At 48.1% G+C, this 22945-nt stretch overlaps 1 protein-coding gene across 1 annotated transcript in view; it reads right to left on the bottom strand.

Annotated features, from left to right (window-relative positions):
* Positions 1-1465: 1465 nt before the first annotated feature.
* The window catches only part of SNED1 (sushi, nidogen and EGF like domains 1), a 90998-nt gene continuing 69518 nt past the window's right edge, over positions 1466-22945 (bottom strand). Inside the window, exons 27-32 of the mRNA XM_082631495.1 lie at positions 22435-22536; positions 13805-13921; positions 13029-13119; positions 5824-5904; positions 4884-4921; positions 1466-2843 (exon numbers count right to left, since the gene is read on the bottom strand). Coding sequence (XP_082487621.1) covers positions 4885-4921; positions 5824-5904; positions 13029-13119; positions 13805-13921; positions 22435-22536 — 428 coding nt within the window. The 3' untranslated portion in view covers positions 1466-2843; position 4884. The remainder of the gene's footprint in view (positions 2844-4883; positions 4922-5823; positions 5905-13028; positions 13120-13804; positions 13922-22434; positions 22537-22945) is intronic.

Below are 22945 nucleotides of genomic sequence, written 5' to 3' on the forward strand. Positions count from 1 at the left end.
CTGCTGCTAAACATCCTACAGTCACAGGACAGGCCCACAACAGGGTGAGCCGGCCCAAAGATCAGTGGTGCCAAGGCTCAGACACTGCTCTAAGGCCTCATTTAGCAAAATGCGACTGTGTTGATTCGTGAGGACTTAGGATTTTAAATGGGCTTACATTTGTTTCTCTTTTATTTAAAAGTAAAGTAAATAGCTGATTTTTTAAGAGAGTTCCTTTCTCCTCTGTATTGGGATTCTGTTGGTAGATTTGAGCTGTTTTATTGTGGGTAGATTGAGCTGCATTTACTGAGGTGTAGATGCTTTTGCTTTCTCCAGGCTCATATTCGAGCCTGACTGCAAAGAGAAAGACATTTTTTTGCAAAAGAACAGTAGCTCAGTGAGTCCCTCCACACGGGAGTCCAACATCGGTGGCAGTCGTTGGCCAGTGGCAGGAGTTCCAGCCCAGGGAAGGTGCTGGAGGTTGGCTGACAGCGGGTGGAGCCCTTGCCTGTTGGTGTGACTGGTGGGTGAGCAGCAGGGTGCCACGTAGCTTTCCTCATTTGCACCCGTGTCAGTCCTTGTGCAAGGGGAAAAGGGAAGTTTTGTCTTTACTGTCTTAGCCATGGGCAGAATTATTTGAACATAAAGAGATTTCATTTTTCATTTACTCTTGTGTTTTGTGGCCTCTGGGTGGCCAGCACCATCCCTGGAACCTAGGGTGTTGCTCTTGTGCTCCCCAGTCGGGACTAACAGAATCTTAAATCTAAGCTCGATTACGTGGTTAGTTGATCCAAGTTTTGATTAGCACAAGGCTAACTCGGCAACTCAGGATTGCTCCTTTCATTTCGACACAGAAATGTGTATGCCCCTGGCAATTTTTTGATTCCTTTTTTGGGGTGGACCTTGAGTGTCTCCAAGGAAGACGTTAGAGTTTTAAGAAGGAGCCGTGTGGAAAAAAGCAGTGGCTTATTTGTAATGTTTCAAGGATGAATTATAATTCCTTTAGCATCAGGAAGTCTTTTACCAGATGTTTAACTTATAAAACACCAAAATGGGTTAATCATAAGAAAACACAGCACCAAGCTCAGGATTCAGTAGACTGTTTCTTGTAGAAACAAGGGCTTCTAAGCTAAAGACTGGACCACGTTACATTTGCCTCGTGGCTGAGGGGCTTGAGGTTATTAACATGGCAGTAGAGGGTTTCGTCTTCTTTCCAGTGATATCACTTGATCTTGCTGTTTGCTCGTGACGCCGTAGCTTACACAGATGCACAGTGACAGGTCCCAGTGCCACAGCACAGGTCAGCAGTACATGTTTATGTATGTGGTTTTCTCTCGATTCTCCCAGTGTCAGAGCCCCTGGACTGCACTCAGCCATCTTCTCCAGGTGGGCCTTGGAGACTGGGGACCTTCTGGAGTACAGTAGAGACTTCTCGAAATGACTATTCCTCCTTGCTGAAAATGACAGAATGCATAATACACAGACATATGCACACAAAACTTTAATAAAAATAAAAAGCCTAAAATATAACTCTGTAAAAAAATTTTTTTTATGAAAGATGAAAGGAAGAGCCCCTTTCTGTGGCTGTGATGCTGACTCGGGGCAGAATCAGTGGAAGGTGCACGGGGGCTTGAGTTCCAGTTTGGGTCAGCTGCTAAAATGTTCAGCACGCTAGAGGTGGGGTAGGCTTGTTTGGTTTTCAGCTTATTTGCAGGGAGAAGTGAGTGCTGCCTAGAAGCGTGCTAGAGAGCAGGGGTGGCAGGATGGCGTGGCGATCTGTGTGTGAAGGAGGAGTGTGTGGAACACGGTGCTTACTACCTGATAGCCCCACACAGCGTTACTTGAGTCCTGGACTAAGAGAAACCTTAACCAGCATCACATTCAGGCTTGTGGGAGGAGCCCTTGCTGTACTTGGTAGAAGTGCTGCCTTGGCTTTCCAAGTGGGGTTTGAAACCCTTGAGGTTTCCATGAAACCCTTGAGGTCTTTGGTGCCTTGGTGGGACTTGTCATCCAGGGGATAGGCCAAAGCCTATGACCTCAAAGACCAGGGGTTAACCCAGTGTGGTGCGTGGGCCAACTCGGCCCTGCCTGTTTTTGTAAATAAAGTTTTATTGGAACCCAGCCACGCCTGGTCAGTCCCATGTCTGTTGGCTGCATTTGTGCTACAACTGCAGAGCTGAGTCATTGCCACAGAGACCGTAGGGTCCTCAAAGCCAAGAATACTGTCTGACCTTTACAGAAAAGGTTGTAGGTAAAAGTGTCTAAACTCCAGCTTAGTGTTAGCATTTTCTCTCTCAAAGTCAGCTGGTCCGTATGATGGAGCACTAGCCTGCGAATGGTCAGCATAAATAATCTGCTGGCAGAGGAGAGCTGGGCGAAGCGCTTCCAGTGTGGCCTCATCTCTGCCCCTTCCTCCCAGCCCCACCGTCTCTGCTTTAGATGCTGTTGAGAGCAGTTCCTCAATTTTGTTGCTAGCTCTCAAAGGGAGAATTCTTTCTCTGACTTCGGAATCTGAGAACTGGTTTCTGAAGGTTGCAAAAGCATTCCTGGTGGATAGCCTTGCCATCCAGGGCTAACGTGTGTGCCGTGGGTGCGCATTCACTGTGGCACAGACTGCCCCCTAGAAGACCGCAGCTTGGGCTATGTCACATGTGGGTTCTGTCCCGGAGGTCTCCCTGGTTATGGCTGGGCAAGGAGGTGGCTGGTGCTTGCCTGGCCTGGCTGTCTTCCAGAGGCCAGAGGAGAGAAGCCGCTCAGGGCACCGACTCCAGCCAGGACCTTGTTTTCAATCCAATTTTAGACCTCGTCTTCCTGGGCTTTAGAAATTCGTGAGGTTGATGGAGCATAACAAGAGCATCCTGATCCTTAGAAGAGAAAACAGACCGGGTCGTGAGGAGGATGATGGTGGTACCCATTCCTCTTTACAGTGGCGGCTCCCAGGTTGCTGCCCCCGGAGTACCTGAAGAGCTTGCCACATCAGAACTGTGAAGTTTGTACCTTGTGACATGGCAGTGGGTGCTGGGGGGCAGGCTCGTGGAGGACTGACTATACCCCCCAGTGGTGGGGACATGTGGGCAGCATTGCAGCTTAAATTTGAAATCTGCAGGCTGCAACCCCCTTCATTTGGTGACGCCTTGGATCTTTTCTCTGAAGGCATGGGCTGTCCCTGGTCTCTCTCGACTGAAATGAATTCTTGCACTTTGTTCGTGTGTGTGTGTGTGTGTGTGTGTGTGTGTGTGTGAATGTTTCCTGCTTGTGTTTTCTCCATTGTCTGAAGAATGGGTATCCTAAAAGCCAGTATTTGATAATTTAACAGTTGAGGGTTTCTGATGTGTTTTTATAGAAATGGATTCATTGAATGAGTTTAAAAATATATATATTGGGCTTCCCTGGTGGTGCAGTGGTTGAGAGTCTACCTGCCGATTCAGGGGACACGGGATCGTGCCCCATTCCGGGAAGATCCCACGTGCCACAGAGCGGCCAGGCCTGTGAGCCATGGCCGCTGAGTCTGCGCGTCCAGAGCCTGTGCTCCGCAACAGGAGAGGCCACAGCAGTGAGAGAGGCCCGCGAACCGCAAAAAAAAAAAAAAAAAAAAAAAAAAAAAAAATATATATATATATATATAATCTTTCAGATGACTTATTGCAATATAAATGTTTCACACCCCAGTTATATCTGTGGGTGGTGAAATGCTTGCAAGCCTTGGAGTGCATGTTTTGGGTACGTGGGGGTGGGGGGGGAGTGATGCCTTTGAGTAGGTGGGACCTGAACGCAGAGACTTTTAATGGGAACTGAACACCTGCCTGAGGTCACACATTCTCGCTCACGTGCTGCTGCCCAACCTTTGGGTCCCAGCCTCTGCTTTCCCTGCTTGGTTGGTGAACATTCTGCTTTAGTGTCAGCCTATACCTGCGAAGCTCTTTTGCTTCCGGTTGTTTATAAAGGTCTCTGAGTAACATTTCTTCTTCATCTCCTCAGCCATATAAAAAAATGTAGCCTGTTTGTGAAGCTGCTTGGTACCCAGGAGTCTCACTCCTCTCCTACACCACCAGGAAGATGGGCTTCTAGGCTCCTTTATGGAGCTCGAGTGGTGAGCTGTCCTGGGTCAGCCAGAATACCTCTTTCATTCCCAGTGCGTCATGTTGATAAGAAATTGTGTCGGGCTGTGGATGGGTCTCTGTGGCTTAGCCTAGTATCTTCCAAATTATCATGAAGGTTTCCACAGAGTGTGCGTGTGAGGGGGTGGGAGTCACATGGGGCTGACTTGCCACAAGAGGTTGGGAAATGCTGGATTAAACAAGAATAGCGTTAGAAAGTTTCTTTCATTTCAGGGTTTCTGAATGCTTAGGATGCCTGTGTTCATTGGCACTCTCCCAGTGAGAGAGTCTCAGGACTTACCCAAAGTTATGTGATCAAGGCCGCACACCCTTTCTCAATGGACTGCCATTTACAGGGTCTGGAAAGCACTCCTAGAATTCCTCTGCCTTCTGGCATCCCAGGCCCCTCCCACTGTCCCCCCTCGCCTGCCCTCCCAGCAGCCCCTGTCAGTCCAACCTCCCTCTGGGTGCAGGTGGTCTTCGGCCTCTCTAAGAGCTCACCCGCCCCCTCCATTGCCATTGCTGATGACTGGGGAAGGGGTTTCTCTGCCCATTGAGATAGAGTGGGATTCGATGTATCAGACCAAGTTTATGTCTATTGGGAGCCCTTCCTTAAGTATTACTTTTCTCACCCATTTTAACCCCCTTAGGAAGTTCTGAAACCTTCTGGTCTGAGTTTATGACACAGAGCACACACTGAGCTTTCTTCTCAGAGCTCCACAAGGAGACGGCAGCCCTCCCGAGGGCCGAGTGCTGGGGGGATGTCCCTCAGACTTCCCAGCAGCTCTGCTGGCTGTGGGAACGTACCTTAAGATTTCTTCAGTGTAGGATTGTTACTTTGTTTCCTGAAATAATTAGAGAAATGTGGTTTATTAAAAAGAAAACTGTGTCCCTGTAACTCTGCAGCTTCCTCGGCCCAGGCTGCCTGCTGTGATCCTGTCTTGTCTGTAGGTCACATGTGTTCCAGTTTGGGGAGCGTGGTAGTGAGACGCTGACACAGAGATGAGCGTTTGAGTCTGTGTGTGCCCACCTGGCTTGGGGTGGGAGTTGTGGAGTGATGAGGAAGGCTGCCTGGCTGGGTGTGAGTTATGGAGAGTGAAAGGGGGTGCGGAGGATGGGTGATGGGAGACAGGTGATGTGCTCGGGTAAGGCAGCAGGGTGGGTTTTTCCTTGACTCAAAAACGCAAGACCCAATGCATGTGGTGACTGGTCTATGGAGGATGTGACTGAGGTTTGGACTCTGCTGTCTGTACTCTGGCAGTGCATTATATAATAATTCTGTGACTACCTTGAACCCTTTGGGGAGAGAACCTGGGAGAGAGTGAATAAAAAGTAAATAGAGATTTACTGTATTTATATAATTGGACCTGTCAGTAACACTTCCCAATACTAGTGCCAGATGCTGTGTGAACGTGCATAACCAGAGTGACCCCCCTGCCCAGCACCACCATTCAACCTCCCTCCAGCACCTGCCCTGTGACCTTCCTAGCACCCACCATGTAACCTCCCCAGCAGCCACTCTGTGACCCCTACCAGCATCCACCATGCCCAGCTATACCCATCTGTGTGTGCTCACATGTACACATTGGGCACACAGTTTCTTAGCATAGCCAGACTGCAAGTCTTGGCAACCTGGCTCAGCCATGGCCCTGTGGCATCCCACAGCCCCAGTCACCAGGGCCACCCTGGCCCTGTTACCCTGTGGCCACCTGCAGGGCACAGCACGGGCCTCCTCCCTGGGACGCACCTGTCTGGGGTCCTGGCGCGTGTGCTTTCACAGCTCTCTTTGAAACAGGTGTCTGGATGCACTTTGTAGACTCTTTTATACCTGCATCACAAGAAAGCTCTGTGAAGCTGGAAACTGAGCAGAATGTTGCCCAGCCCCTTCACCTAGGCTACACGAACCTACAGGTAACTGTACAGGTGTCTGAGGAAAGGCTATTATTTTCCTGATAAAACTTTACCTCCTGTGGATGTATTAAAATGTCCAACATAAAAATCATGTAATTTTAAAAAATGACTTTATCAAGGTATGATTTACATAAAATAAGATACACTCATTTTAAGTGTACATTATGATGAGTGTTGACAAAGTGATATATAGTAAGAGATAAAGTGTGCTGGGACTTCCCTGGTGGTTCAGTGGTTAAGAATCCACCTTGCAACACAGGGGATGCCGGTTCGATCCCTGGTCAGGGAACTAAGATCCCACATGCCGCAGGGCAACTAAGCCCACGTGCTGCAACTACAGAGCCCATGCACTCTGGAGCCCGCGCGCCACAACTGGCGAGCCCGCGTGCCACAAGTAATGAATGAGCCCATGCATCACAACTGGAAAAAAGCCTATGCACTGCAATGAAGAGCCTGCGCACACAACAAAAGATCCCGAGTGCCCCAACTAAGACCCAACGCAGCCAAAAAATAAGTAAATAAATATATTTTTTAAAATGTGCTATTTCAAAGACATGTCTTGCTTGAGACAGGCTACTTGGCTCCAAAGCCTTGAGACAATGTGACTGCACTCTTATGGGCAGTTGATGGAGAAGTGTGAGAAGCCTTGGAGATGCAGGCATTAGATGCGGGCGGTGTGGAACAGGAGACCTGACTCCTAGCCCTGCCTCCCACTTATTAACTAGTGTACTCTGAGCACGTCTCTGGAACTGAAGCCTCCGTTTCGTATGAGATGGGAATTGCTTATACTGCCTCTGTCACATGTTTATGGAGAATAACGAATGAGAAAGTGTTTGACTCTTGGTAAAGCTTTTTAAACATCAGAGCTGTTTGAAAGAGATCTAGGGAGTTCAGTGGGTAAAACTCTAACTCATGAGCTCAGTCTTAGGAGAGTCCTTAGGGTCTAAAGCCTTAGCTAAGACTTCCATTGCCAGCCATCAGGCAGTAAGAGGATCTAGAATTAACTTCCATATGTGAACAACTGGAGAACTGGACAAGATCCAGGAAGTAAGTCTTTTCACATGTTAGAAAAAAGACAGTGCAAGACGGTGACCCAGAGAGAAGGGGAACGAGATGAGCTCTGTGATGGTCCTGGAATTCAGCCTGGAGGCACTTTTTGGACTGTGTTGTGGGTTAGGGAGAATCCAAGCAGTGGTTACACTGAGTGGGCAAAACAGAGATTGGAGTTGGGGAGGCAGAGGAAGCTGAAATTTGTGGGTCAGAGTACAGAGAGGAGGGAGCTATGCAGAGGAAGAGCTCCAGAAATCTGGAGGGGATGGTCCTCTTGAAAATTAAGCTATGTGTGCTGCATAGGGTGAATAAAGATGGGCAACGAGGAACTACTGAGGAGCTGGACAGTTCCCAGAGCCAGAGTGGAGAGATCTTGGTTAATAGTAGGCTGTTCCAGAGAAATAGAAACCCCAGAAAGGAGAAAGAAAGGCCTTGCCTTAAAAGTGGGGCAGAATTAACCCCAGAATAAAGGCTATGCTAAAGCCACCCTAAAACAGGCCTCAAAAGGATCCATCTAAACTGCCTTGCAAAAAAAACCCAAAAGTAAAACAAAGGAACAGGACAAGGATGCCCACTTTCACCACTTCTATTCAATGTAGTATTGGAAATCCTAGGCACAGCAATCAGATAAGAAAAAGAAGTAAAAGGTATTTAAATTGGAATGGAAGAGGTAAAACTGTCACTATTTGCAGATAGCATGATATTCTATATAGAGAACACTGAAGTTGCCACACAAAAACTGTTAGAACTAGTAAATAAATTCAGCAAGGTAGCAGGATGCAAGATTAATATACAGAAATCTGTTGCACTTCTTTACACTAATAATGAAATATCAGAAAGAAAGTAAAAAAAAAAATCCTGCTTAAAATCACGTTTTAAAAAAGCCCTAGGAATAAACTTAACCAAGGAGGTGAAATACCTATATGCTGAAAACTAAAACATTGATTAAGGGAACTGAAGATGATTCAAAGACATGGAAAGATATCCCGTGCTCTTGGATTGGAAGAATTAATATTAAAATGGCTATACTATCCAAATCAATCTACAGATTTAATGCAATCCTTATCAACACAGCTATCACATTTGTCACAGAACTAGAACAAATAGTCCTGAAGTTTATATGGAACCACAAAGACCACAAATTGCCAAGCAGTCCTGAGAAAAATGAACAAAGCTGGAGGTATAACCTTTCCAAACTTCAAACTGTACTACAAAACTATGGTAATCAAAACAGTGTAGTATTGGCACAAAAACAGACATGTAGATCAATGGTACAGAATAGACAGCCCAGAAATAAACCCATACACCTATGGTCAGTTAGTCTATGAAAAAGGAGGCAAGAATATACAATGGCGAAAAGACAGTCTCTTTAACAAGTGGTGTTGGGAAAGCTGGACAGTTACATGTAAATCAGTGAAATTAGAACATTCCCTCACACTGCATACAAAAATAAACTCAGAAAGGTCTAAACCTAAACGTAAGATGGGACACCGTAAAACCCCTAGAAGAGGACATAGGCAAAACGATCTTTCACATAAATTGTAGCAGTATTTTCTTAGTCTCCCAAGGCAAAAGAAATAAAAGCAAAAATAAACAAATGGGACCTAGTCAAACTTAAAAGTTTTTGCACAGCAAAGGAAACTATCAACAAAACAAAAAGACAACCTACGGAATGGGAGAAAACATTTGCAAACAATGTGACCAACAAGGGCTTAATTTCCAAAACATACAAACAGCTCATACAACTCAACAACAAAAAGACAACCCAATCTAAAAATGGGCAGAAGACATAAACATTTTCCCAAAGAGGACATACGGATGGCTAACAGGCACATGAAAACATGCTCAACATCATTAATTATTAGAGAAATGCAAATCAGAACCACAATGAGGTATCACCTCACACCAATCAGAATTGCTATCATCAAAAAGTCTACAAATAATAAGTGCTGGAGAGGGTTTGGAAAAAAGGGAACCTTCATACACTGTTGGTGGGAATGTAAATTGGTGCAGCCACTTTGCAGAACAGTATGGAGGTTCCTTAAAATACTAAAAATAGTTACCATGTGATCTAGCAATCCCACTCCTGGGTATATATCCGGAAAAAAGGAAAACATAATTCAAAAAGATACATGCACCCCAATGTTCATAGCAGCACTATTTATAATAGCGAAGACTTGGAAACAACCCAAGTGCCCATCGACAGATGACTGGCTTAAGAGGTTGTGGTACATATATATACAATGGAATATTACTCAGCCATAAAAAAGAATGAAATATTCCCATTTGCAGCAACATGGATGGACCTAGGGAATATTATGCTTAGTGAAGTGTGAGAGAAAGACAAATACTATATGATATCATTTATATGTGGAACCTAAAAAATAATACAAATGGATCTACATACCAAACAGAAACAGACTCACAGACATAGAAAACTTACGGTTACCAAAGGGGAGAGGTGGCAGGGGGAGGCATAAATTAGGAGTATGGGATTAACAGATACAAACTACTATACATAAAATAGATAAGCAACAGGGATTTACTGTATAGTACAGGAAATTATACCCAATATCTTGTAATAACCTGTAGTGGAATATAATCTGCAAAACAAAAAACCAAACCAAAAAACCAAAAAACTGAATCACTATGCTGTGCACGTGGAACTAATGCAATATTGTAAATCAACTTCAATAAAAAAATTAAAAACAAAAATAAAACAAAAACAAACATTATTGAAAAGAATGCCAAAAAGAAAATTCCAACAGTCTGTACCATAAAGTTTATAATGTCTAACATCCCAACAAAAAAATTACAAGAGTATCAGTCATACAAAGAGTCAAGAAAATGTGACCCATCAACAGGAAAAAAAATTGAATAGAAAAACACCCAGAAATGAGAGCAATGACTGAAATAGCAGACATCTGTTATAAATTTGCTGTACACGTTCAGTGATGTAATGGAAAATATAAACATAATGAGAGAAGTGGAGGCTCAAAGAACTAGATGGAACTTCTGGAGATGATAAAACACAATATCTGGGACTTCCCTGGTGGCGCAGTGGTTAAGAATCCGCCTGCCAATGCAGGGGACACAGGTTCAATCCCTGGTCTGGGAAGATCCTACATGCTGTGGAGCAGCTAAGCCCATGTGCCACAGCTACTGAGCCTGTGCTCTAGAGCCCACGAGCCACAACTACTGAGCCCATGTGCCACAATTACTGAAGCCCTCACGCCTAGAGCCCGTGCTCCGTGACAAGAGAAGCCACCGCAGTGAGAAGCCCGTGCACCACAACAAAGAGTAGCCCCGCTCACTGCAACTAGAGATAGCCCGTGTGCAACAACGAAGACCCAACACAGCCAAAACAAAACAAACAAAAAAACCACAATATCTGAAATGAAAATTTTGCTGAATGGGATTAATGGTAGTTTAGACACTGCAGAAGAAAAGATCAGTGAAATTGAAGGCATAGCAATAGAATCTATCCAAAACAAAGTAAAGAGAAAAAGGAGTGAAAAAAAGGAAAAGAGCCTCAGTGACCTGTGGGACAATATCAGTCTAATACGTGCTTAATTGGAGTCCCAGAAGAAGGAGAGAAATGGATACATAGAAAAAGTGTTTGAAGAAGTAATGGCTAAAATTTTCCAAATTTGATGAAAGCTAAAACCAGAGGTGAAGCTTAACAAACTCCAGAGAGTAAAAACATATGTACATAACCTACCAAAGCACATCATAATTAAAATTTCCAAAAAACAGTAATAAAGAGAAAACGTAAAAGCAAGCCACAGGTGATGGGGACCATGTTACATATAGAAGAACAAGAATAAGAGTGACTGAAGTTTTCCCATCTGAAACTGCAAGCCAGAAGACAAAGGAATGACCTCTTTGAAGTGCTGAAATTTGAAATTATCAACCAAAACTTCTGTGTTCAGCAAATGTGTCTTTTGAAAATGAAGGTGAAATAAAAGCCTTTTCAGACAAACAGAAGCAAAGAGAATTCATCCCCAGCAGACCTGCCCTATAAGAAATGTTACAGTGAGCTCTTTAGGCCAAGGTAAATGGTACCAGATGGAATCTTAGATCTGCACGAAGGCATGAAGAGCACTGGAAATGGTAGACGTGTAAGTCACTACAAAAGACTTTATACTCTCAACATTTTAAAAAAAGATAATTGTTGAGAGCAAAAGTAACACACTGTGTGGTTCATAGCATATGTGGAAGTAAAACGTCTGGCAGTGATAGAAAGGGGAAGTAGAAGCTTGCTGTTGCATGTCTTCCATGATACTGAAGTTGTGTTGTAATTCAAGGTATGTTGTGATCAGTTGAAGATGCATATTTTAAATCCCAGAGCAGCCACTGAAGACAATAAACCAAAGAAGTATATCAGTGAGCCCACAGTACAGGTAAACTAGAATCCTAGAAGACAATCCAAACGTAGGCAGGAAAAGAGAAAGTAACAAAGAGGAGAGGGACAGATAGAAAACCATGTGTTAGATTTAAACCCAATCACATCAGTCAGTTTATTAACATGTACATGGTCTGAACACTCCAATAAATACCAGAGGTGTCAGACTGGATGTATGGCAAGACCCTCGCAAATGCTAAATACAAGGTAGTCCCTTTCAGATGCAATAGGTTGAAAGCACTGGGTGGAAGGCTATGGGCAAGTGCAGGGCTCTCCCAGTCAGGTACTTGGTGGTCACCCCAGGCGCTGGTGTAACTAACACAGTTGGAAGATGCAGGTGCAGGGGCTCCGGAGTGCCATTCCACAAAGTCCAAATTCAGGGGCCTGTAAACCTGGATTCCCAAGTCCCAGTGAGCTCGGTGCCTCTGGTGTGTCCCTGCTGCATGTCATGCTGGCTTCATGTCCAGGCTAAGTCAAGCCTTCTGTCTTGACGTCCTACATCCCATCCCAGTGATCTTTAAACACGTCAGGTGTCACTTCAGCTCAGTGTCCTTCAGTAGCTCCCCACTTCACAGAGGACACACGCAGGTCCTTCCACGGGTCTCCAAGGCCCACCCTCCACTCCCCCTCGCTCACTCGGCTCCAGCCCTGCTGGCCTTGCTGCTCCTTAGACGGGCAGGCAGGCTCCTGATTTCAGGGCCTTGGCAACAGGTACACTCCGACGGCGCCATTCTTCCCTCAGATATCTCCGCCCGCCCATGTCTGGTCATGTCACCTTCTCCATGAGGCTTCCCCTCACACCCTGCCGAATGCTGCTGCTGCCCCCGCCTGCCCCCCGGCCCTGGCTCTCCTGGCCCTGCATATTCCTTCCTTCCATCCTCCTTTAGCACCTGCCACCACTTAAAACAGCGCAGGACAAACTCGTGCTTCTTGTGTACTGTGTCTCCCTCAGCTAGAACGTCAGGACTCCCAGGGCAAGACTTTGGCCCGTTCGGCTCGCTGATGCGTGCCGAGTGTTCGAACCACGCCTGGCACACGGGAGGTGATCGTCCGTATTTGTGGATGAAGCAGGTTGTAAGTATGACCCGTGGAGTCAGAGTGTTAGCAAGAAAGGTCCTGAGAGGTGGGCTCGGCAGACTCCCTCCTCAGCCCGTCGTACAGATGGGGAAACTGAGGCATGAGTGCCTTGCCCAGGGCCGTGTCAGGAACTCACGGCAGAACCAAGACTCGAGGTCTCCTGCGCTGAGAAGAGGAGCGGCACTTCCTGGAATCTCTCGCGTGCCCTGCCACCCAGGGAAGGGAGGCCGATGCCGCTCCAGGGCGCGGGGGAGGAGGGCCCGAGGGCAGGAGCAGGGGATCCCGCTTCCAGGCCTCACGTGGCTCTGCTCCCAGCTGCACAGCCTTAGGCAAGTTTTTCAGCCCTTTTGCCTCTTTCCTAAGTTGTCGCATGGAGGGGGTGGGTGGCCAAAGCAAGCCCTTTCCGTGCTGTGACTACTAGACCTCAGGGGCCTGTGAGGACAGGGTGGAAGCATTTCAGGGTCAGGAACACGCTACAGACATGGTGAAGGCGGAGGAGAGGGACTTACACGTGGTGACAGACGCCTCCTTCCCAGACCGGAAAGGACTTTGTCTCCGAGAACAGCCGTGTGCAGGGCTGGGGCACCTTTCTACAGGCTGCTGGCACAGAGGAAAAGGGCCGTCGCTTACAAGGAGCTCAAGGCCGCGGTTGCCCTCTTCCTGCAGCCACTGTAGGTCCGGGGCTCTGCCCCAGCCACTTGCTGGGCTGGGGGCCCTGTCCCTGGGGCTGCTCAGCGACTGTGGGTGCTGCTCTGAGTTGGGGTCCTGGGAGCCTGCAGGCTGGTTTCCCTCAGGGCTGGTCGGAGTCTCTGGGTCTGGCAGGCCTCAGGGCTGTGTGGCTGGCGTGGGAACTTCTGTCCCCGAGCCTCTCGTCCTCAGCCCAGAAGAGTCTGAGGCAGGCCCGTGGCCCTTTTCCCTCCTACCACCTTGTTTGGTCCCCAGGCGAGAAGAGCCCCCTCCTCCCTCCTCTCCCTGTGGAGCAGCTGTCACTGTGTCCCTGTGACTGTCCCAGACCCCCCAGTTATCTGGGCAACACCTTTCACCCTGGTGCTTCGGGGCAGTGGGAGGCCTGGCAGCTCACTGCCTGCCAGCCTCCCTACCTGGACACTTGGAGGTCTGGGGCACCGTGGCCAGGCCCCTGTCCCGGCACCTCATGGCTGGAGGTCCTTGTGGCAAACCCACCCTGGGGCCAGTGGTCCCATCAGAGCCTGCCATCACAAGCATCTCGAGGCCAGGCCCCAGCCCCAGTGACCCCAGCAGGCAAGGGGAGTGGCCCCAAACTTACCAAGCTCACAGTGTCTGCCTTTGAACCCTGGGCTGCAGTCACAGCTGTGGGCATCCTCACCAGGCACACAGGTGCCTCCGTTCTGACAGGGGTTTTCTGAACAGTTCCCAGGGGCATCTGTGAACAGCCACGAGCGGTTAGTCTTGGGGCCCCACGGGAGGGCCTGATAGCATTCCCAGGTTGCTGTCCCCAACACCAGTGGGCCCTAGGGGTGGTCAGAGAGCAGAGGCGAGAAGACTGGCCTCAGTGTGCTCAGCCCTCACCCCATAACCTCGAGGCAGAGAGGGAGGGCTCTCGGTGCTGAGCCGTCACAAGGCAGAGGAGCCTCGGCTTACAGCTTAGATCATGGCTGCACTCTGGTCGCCTTTGGGAGAGACTCCCCGCTGTGCCCTGGCCTGTGCCCCCTGCCCCACGTTTCTGCTGACTTTGCCCCGCTGCACAGGGTTTCTTCTACTCGGAACACAGAGGCCAACCCTTGAGAGCCCTCCTCATCCTCCAGTGCTTGTCCCCGAGCCACCTGTGTGTCCCCAAGTCCCAGCCCCAGGCAGCCTCTGTGCAGGACTCTGTGCTGGCGTCTGTGCCCCTTGGGCCGCTGTCTGCCTTTCGCACTCTGGGAGCTAGAGGCAGGTTGGTCAGTGGTGCTGCCTGGGAGGGGAAGACCTGTCCCTCCCCCCTTAGAGTCCACTGTCCTTTTTTTTTTTTTTTTTAAAGCTTTGCAAGATAGCTGTTTTCATTTTTAACTCTTAAAAAACTGAGAAACACAAAAGAATAAGAATCGTGCATATGCCACCACTTCCAGTACCCCCTCCACATCTAATCCAGCCCTTCCCCCTTACCCCCTCCTCGGCAGCCGCCTCGTCGGGGGAGGTTTATTAACATTTTGCCAACTTGTTTAATCTATTTCCAGCTTTCCATCTGCCTTTCTTTCTCTAGTTGGAGAATTTCAAAGCAGTTCACAGAAACCATTTCACCTGTAAATATGTCAGCAAGTATCTAATACATAAAGACTTAAGAAATTTTCACGTAAGCACAATACTATTATTACAAAATTAACAGTAGTTCCTTAATATCACAAGAAACCGCAGTCCGTGTTCAAATTTCCCTGATCATCTTTAAAAATGTCACTTACAGTTGGTCCCATCTAATTCAGATTCATAAAGATTCACATTGCCTTAGTTTGATGTATCTCAAGTCTCTTTTAATCTATAAAGTTAACCTTCTTCCCCTCTGTATTTATTGAGGAAATGAGGTCATTTGTCCCGTGGAATTCCCATCCTCTGGGTCTGACTTACGGCATTAACTCACCCCCTCCCCATGTTTCCTGTTAACTGGTAGTAAGAGAAAGGGGCTTAATAGGATTCAGGTTCACATGGTCTTTGCTTTGCTTTGGCTTCACAGGTGGTGGTTGTGTGCCCTTTGGCTACACCAGGAGACATATGATGTCTCCGCATTTGGTTTTCATGATGTAAGGATCGATCACTGGTTCAGTGTTGGCAGCCTGATTAATCCAGAGTAAAGTTCTCTTAGGCTCTGCACCTGATGGCTTGAGAAGTCATATAGATCCCTGATCTCTCACTAGGGTCATGTCTAATGTGATCTGTCACCCCTCTGCCTCCACTAGCTGGGGAGTCCCCTCTGAAGACCTGCTTTCCTTCACCCACCCCTTGGTCACCCTAAAATACAGTCCATACAGGCAAGGCCAGGTAAATGCTCCATTCTTGTCCTTTATTTGTACACCTGCAGAGTGAGTTGGTCCCCCAGCAAGCTCTAAAGGTGACCAATACGTTGTTCCTTCTTTTTGACCATTGTTATGACCCTGTGGACTTGTATTTATTTGATGGGTTTCCGTCTGTTGCTGTCATTAGCTTTCTTCATGCTCAAATTATCCCATCTTTGGCCGGTGGGAGCCCGTTCAGGTTGGCTCCTGTGCCCTTTAGACACAATCCTAGTTGTTTTTGAAAGCCTGCTTGCTTTTTTAAAAGTATGTATTAGGCTTTTTTTTTTTTTTTTTTTTTAGGCCGCACCACGCAGTCAGTTTGTGGAATCTTAGTTCCCCAACCAGGGATTGAACCCGGGCCCTTGGCAGTGAAAGGGCAGAGTTCTAACCACTGGACTCCCAGGGAATTCCCATGTCCTGGGCTTATTTTGTCCATGTTCTGCTTCAGCCTTGGAATCAGCCATTTCTCTGAAGACCCCAGTCTATATTTATTTATTTAAAAAAATATTTATTTGGCTGCTCTGGGTCTTAGTTGCGGCACGCGGGATCTTCATTGCTGTGTCCAGGATCTTTAGTTGCGGCATGCAGGATGTTTTTTTAGTTGTGGCGTGTGGGATGTAGTTCCCTGACCAGAGATCGAACCCGGGCCCCCTGCATTGGGAGCATAGAGTCTTAACCACTGGACCACCAGGGAAGTCCCCCCCTGGTTCCTTTTAGTGGAGAATGGTATCTAGAGTCCACAGTCTGGCTGATCAAGGTGCTCACTGTTACTGTGGTGTCAGTGCTCCAGGTCTTTTCAGGAGACAGAACTAGGAAATTAGATTTAAAAAATAAAAATGAACAAATTATTAGTTCATTCCAATATTTCCAGTTCAAATGAACAATTAAATAAAAATAAAATCAGGGGTTTTACTTAACTTCTTTGATTTTTATATTGTATCACTTTATGCTGAAAATCTTTGTGGCATTAACATAATTATTTTCTTTATCCCACAATGTACATGTAATAGTTTAGAAATGACATTAAGATCACTGAGTACAGCTTAAAATTTCTTGGCAATTCTTTTCATCCTTAGATTATATCCCACTAGACGTTAATAGCCAGAAGGCTGTTTTATTTATTTATTTTGGCTGCACCAGGTCTTAGTTGCGGCACGTGGGATCTTTAGTTGCTGCACGTGGACTTCTTAGTTGCGGCATGGAGACTTCTTAGCTGCAGCACGCATGTGGGATCTAATTCCCCAACCAAGGATCGAACCTGGGCCCCCTGCATTGGGAGCATGGAGTCTTACCCACTGGAGCACCAGGGAAGTCCCTAGAATGCTGTTTTAAAAATCACTTGAAGTGATGCTTTTTTTCCCTGTGTGGTTATGCCATCGGCATGGTTAATAAGTTTATTTCAGTTTGTTTTCAAATTTTAGGCATTGCTTATTTTTTTGGTGTCATTTAAAAAAACATTTTCTTATTTCTAAAGTCACATCTATAAAGGTACATTTAGAGATACCTATCCTCCCTCTCCATTCCCTTTACTTCTTCATTCTTGTTCTTTGCTTAATTATAGAGTTAATCATTTTTATTAGTTTGATTTATTTTTAAATATAAGAAAATAGGTATATACATTCATATTTCCCTTCCCCACTTTCCTATACAAAAGAGATACCAAAAATACTGTTCTGCACATTACGTTTTGGAAGCAGCTTTTTTTTTTTTTTTTTCTTTTTGCGGTATGCGGGCCTCTCACTGTTGTGGCCTCTCCCGTTGTGGAGCACAGGCTCCGGATGCGCAGGCCCAGCGGCCATGGCTCACGGGCCCAGCCGCTCCGCGGCATATGGGATCCTCCCAGACCGGGGCACGAACCCGTATCCCCTGCATCGGCAGGCGGACTCTCAACCACTGCGCCACCAGGGAGGCCCGGAAGCAGCTTTATTGATATATACTTTATATACAGTCCAGCCATTTGAAGTGTACACTTTATAGACTTTCAGCATATCCACAGATATGTGCATCCATCCCCATGGTCAATTTTAGAATGTTCTTATCACCTCAGCAAGAAACCCAGTACCCTTTAGCTCTCACCCCCCACTCCCAGTTCAAAGCAACCACTGATCTACTTTCTATCACTATAGGTTTCCCTATTCTGGACTTTCATATGAATGGAATCAGATTATGTGTTCTTTATGACTGGCTTCTCTCACGTAGCATACTGTTGTCAAGGTTCATGTATGTTGTGGCATGTATCAATTCCTTTTTATGGTCCGGGAACTTCCATCGTGTGGCTATAGCACATTGGCTCACCCCTTCATCAGTTGTTTCCACCTTTCAGCAATTGTGAACAGTGCCGCAGTGACCATTTGTGTAAGTCCTTGTGTGGACATATGTTTTCATTTCTCTTGGGTGTGTAGCTAGGAGTGGAATTGCTGGGTCATATGGTAACTCCACGTTTAAGTCTTTGAGGAACTGAAGCAGCTGCATGACTCTACATTCCCACCAGCAGTGTTCGAGGGTTCCAGTTTCTCCACATCCTCATCAGTGCTTGTGGTCATCTTGACTTTTTAATTCTAGCCATCCTGGTGTATGTGAAGAAGCATCTCACTGTGGTTTTGATTAGCATTTCCCTGATGACTAGTGATACCAAACATCTTCTCATGGGCTTGTTGCCATTTCTATATCTTCCTTGGAGAAATGTCTATTCAGATTCTTTGCTTATTTCTTAATGGGGTTATTTGTCTTCCTCTTATTCAGCTTTAAGAGTTCTTTATATATTTTAGATTCAGATCCCTTTTCAAATATGTGATTTGCAAATATTTTCTCCCATTTTATGGGTTGTCTTTTCACTTCCTTGATGATGTCTTTTGAAGCACAAAAAGTTTTAAATTTTGACGAAGTCCAACATAACCTTTTTTTTCCTTTTGTTGCTCTTGCTTTTGGTGCCATATCTAAAAATCCTTTGGGACTTCCCTGGTGGTCCAGTGGTTAAGAATCTGCCTTCCAGGGGACGTGGGTTCGATCCCTGGTTGGGGAACTAAGATCTCACATGCTGCAGGGCAATTAAGCCCATGCACTGCAACTACTGAGCCCATGGTCTCTCGAGCCTGCGCGCCACAACTAGAGAGAAGCCTGTGTGCCATAACGAAAGATCCTGCATGCCACAACTACGACCCGATGCAGCCAAAATTAAGTAAATAAATATTTTTTAAAAATCCTTTGTCAAATCCAATGTAATACAGATTTACCCATGTTTTCTTCTAAGCATTTTATAGTTTTAGCTCTTACATTTAGGTCTTTGATCCATTTTTAATTAATTTTGTGTATGGTGTGAGGTAGGGGGTCCAACTTCATTCTTTTGTATGTGGATATCCAGCTGTGCCAGCACCGTTTGCTGAAAAGACTCTTCTTTCCTCCACTGAATGGTCTTGGCACCCCTGTTGAAATCAGTTGACCACAGATGTATAGGTTTATTTCTGGACTCTTAATTCTATTCCACTGATTTATAAGTCTATCCTTGTGCCAGTATCTGGCACTGACTTGATTACCATTGCTTTGTACTAAGTTTTTGTTTCTCTTTCTTTCTTTTTTTTTTTTTTTTTTTTGTGGTACGCGGGCCTCTCACTGTTGTGGCCTCTCCCGTTGCGGAGCACAGGCTCTGGACGCGCAGGCTCAGCAGCCATGGCTCACGGGCCCAGCTGCTCCGCGGCATGTGGGATCCTCCCGGACTGGGGCACAAACCCATGTCCCCTGCATCAGCAGGCGGACTCTCAACCACTGCGCCACCAGGGAAGCCCTGTACTAAGTTTTGACAAACGGGTATGTGAGTCTTCCTACTTTTTTAGGATGTTTTTTGCTATTCCAGGTCCCTTCCAATTCCATACGAATTTTAGACACTGTACATAACAATTGTTCAGAGACATTTTATGGTAACCTTACAGAACATGGAAGTGTACAGGGGTGTTTAGAACCTGTGAGCCCACATCAGCAATCCTTACTCTCTCTACTTGGGACACCAGCCTGCAGAGACTGTGACTGACATTTGTGCCAGGCTCGGGCAGCTGGGACCCGAAGCCTAGAGTTATATGCAGCAGTGGGGGTTTTACCGGGGCGCCACTGTCTGTAGCCTCATTTTACAAAGCCGTCTCCACTGAATCCTGAGTTTATCGTGACAGACACAGACACACACACACACACACACACACACACACACATGCACGAGTAAATAAAAACAAAGAGAAAGCTGCTTTGAATGGAGGTGGGGGACAAGGATGGGGCTGCACCCTGGGATGGGGGCAATGGGCTCCTCCTATATGAAGGATAAATTACAGAGTAGAGAGGTTTAAGTTCTGCCCCCACTTGTATGGGTGTCAAGGGGATAAGGCCAGCAGAGTCCAAAAGCCCTCCTGGGGTGAGAAATTGGGGGAAACAGGAAGAATTTGACCAGCTTCCACGTTCACTCCAAGTTCCCAGGATGGCAGGAATCTTGGGAATAGTCCAGGAGTGTCTCCTGGGTGCTTGAAGGAGCGGCCCTGACCTGGAGAGTTGCTTGGTGAGCAAATGCCAAATCAGGAGCATTAACTGTGCTCTTGGGGGTGCCTGGGGCTTTCTGGGGATTGTCCTTTCCTTGAGAAAGAAAAGTCTAAGAGCTACCAGAGAGAAGGAGCAGATTATTCTAGAAGGAAACAAGAACAAGATTGACACCCCGTGACAGCACAGTTGATGACAGTGGACAAATGTTTGAAGAACTGAATGGGAGAGGAACTTTGAACCTCGAATTTTATACCTAGCTAAATTGTCCTTCAAATGTGAGGGCTTATATAAGTGTATTTTCAGGCATATAGGGCCTCAGAAGTTTGGCCATGTAAAGTTCCAACAGGTACTTTGTGGACCTTGGCAAGCTGATTGTAAACTTTTACAGAAATACAAAGAGTCAAGAACAGCCAAGACACTGACGGGCAGTGAGAGGACTGGCCCTGTGGGACAGCGAGCCTTACCAAAGAGGCAGCCTCTAAAGTGGTCAGGCTCGGCCTGAGGAAGCCAGGCAGCGGAATGGAGGAGGGGGGCCACGACGAGGTGCTGACCGTGCCAGTTCTCGAGAGACACAAATCAGCTCATTACAGTGCTCTTTCACACCCATCCTGCTGGCAGGATCGCGAAACCTGACAAGGTCAGAGTCTGGAGAGACTGTGGGTCAACTCACTGCACCTCTTGACTGCTGCTGGAAGGAGTCCAGACTGATACCCCACTTAGAGGACAACTCGCCTTCTCTTGTCACTTGGGCACTCACACACCCCGAGCCTGCACGCGTGCCAGGAGATGTGTACAGGAACACAGAGCAGCACTGCTGGCAACAGCAGACACAGCCCACGTGCCCTCGGAGCGAGTTCGCTGGCGGACTAGACGCTGGGTAGTGAGAGCGAACGAGCACAGGATGCTGGGTGAAAGCGCGGGTCTGGGGGCGGCACACAGCCCGACGCTGCCCGGTGAGGAAAGCCCGTGGCCGTTCGGACACCCACGAGGGCGGTGAACTCACTCCTCCCTACCATGCAGCCTCTGATGGAGCAGAGGGAAGGCAGCACGAATTCACGCTCGTGGTCCACTGGGAGGACAACAGCAAGACACAGGTTACTGCTTGTGCTCTGGTTCATGGGTGGGTTCCAGGTCTGAAGGCTGTTGTTTTAGCAAAAGCTAACCAACCAGACTCACTAAGTAAAAGGGGGCCAGCCTGGCCGGATCGTGAGAGTGGGACAGGAGCCAAAGACCACGACTAATTTTGTGCACCTGGGGGCCATTAGAGATGTTTTGTCCTGTTATCACCTAAAATCATCTCACACTCTCTCAAGGCTTCGTCCCTCATGGTAGCAAACGCTGCACATGGCAGTGACATCCGGGGCCAGCCTGGCGCCACCTCGAATCTCTCCTTTAGAAGGGACTCAGGAGAGGTCAGTCACATCCCTCTAATTTCTGAGTTTTGTGAAATGAAACATCTGATATTTAAAAGGGCTGACGTAACGCACACCATCAGATAAAATGTTTGTTTTTTCACTTACAAAACGCCAGCAACACGAGTGTCTTCACTCTGACCACACCTTAGTCGGTGGCTTTGTTCTCTGACCGCGTCTGACCCGCAAACTGCCCCTCCTGGTGCTCACCAAGGCCTCGTACAGTGAGGGGTGCTGGACTGTGGGGCCGTGGAGCCACTGCTGGCAAACACACCCTCTGGTGCAGGTGCCTGGATGTGTCCAGGTGTCCTTGGGTACGCTGGGGGCCTGCAGGTGAGGCCGCATCCTGGGCGCTTGACTCTCCCTTTACCGAGTACTCTGCCTTCTCTGGGGGCTGGCTGATGGGTGAGCCCCGTCTGAGCCTGTGGTGTAACTCAGGAGAAAGGGCCACTGGCTCCTAGAACTGTCCCCAGAGGGACAAGGCCCCGAGGGTTAGAACAGGAGGAAAGATAGAGCAAGGGTCTGAGTTTGAGGAAGGAAGATGGCCTCTTGGAGCTGCCCAGCTGTGGTCCTCACCGGCGGACAGTTCAGGCCCTGCTTGCCGAGCCTGGGTAGCAGCAGCCTCCCAGGCGATACTCCAGCTGGAGCCGCCTAGCAGCTGCCCCTCCACTCATTCCTGCCATCCTGCTCCCCGTACATCTCTGGGAGAGGCAGGGGAGGGCTCTGCTGCTCGCAGAGGGAGAGGAGGGGCCGTCTGCAGGGGGCAGCGGTGGGCCAGTCTCTCCAGGGAGGACTCTGAATGTTTGGGTGGCTGAAGCCCCCAGGCCCGTTCTGGTCTGCCTGCGTGATGTGGTTTGGTCCCCCCTTTCCAGGGCGGGGCGCTCGGCTGCCCCTTGGGCAGGCCCTGTGCCTCGCCCCTCCTCACTGTGGTCCTTCAGGCCCCTGAGGGTGGTCAGCCCTGAAATCCACTCCTGCTGACTTACTTTCCATGCCTGTGTCACCACTGCGTCCGGGGAGCTGGAGGGCCAGGCTGACCTGCTCGGGGACCTCCTCCGCGTTCTCCAGCTGCACCAGAGCCGTGGGTTCTAGGAGAGATCAGGACGCCACAGTGTGCTGACCACGAAGCCCGCTGCCTCGCGCCCAGGACTGTCCCTGGGCCGCCTCCTTGAGTGGCTTCTCTCCCTGGGGCGCAGGGCCTGGCGCGGCGGGATCAGGGTGGGTCTTGGCGCTGCCTCGGGTGGGATCAGCTTTTCTCCGGGCGGAGCCCAGCCCTGACCCTCCTGCCAGTCCTCAGCAGGGACTCGGCTTGACTGCCAGCCCCACCGGAACTGTGGGCGAAGGTCACCAGTGGCCCAACAGGGCCAAACCTCCTGCCTTGCCCACAGGCCTAAGCAGCTGACTGATGCGTCGGTCTTCTTAGGGTCACATCCTGCTCTCCTCTCCCTCCCTCTCCTGCTTCCTGGGGGTCCACAACGCCCCCTCCTCCCCCTCTTA

The sequence above is a fragment of the Mesoplodon mirus genome (genome assembly GCF_964341445.2).
Source record: "Mesoplodon mirus genome assembly, chromosome: 8".
Classification (NCBI taxonomy): domain Eukaryota; kingdom Metazoa; phylum Chordata; class Mammalia; order Artiodactyla; family Ziphiidae; genus Mesoplodon; species Mesoplodon mirus.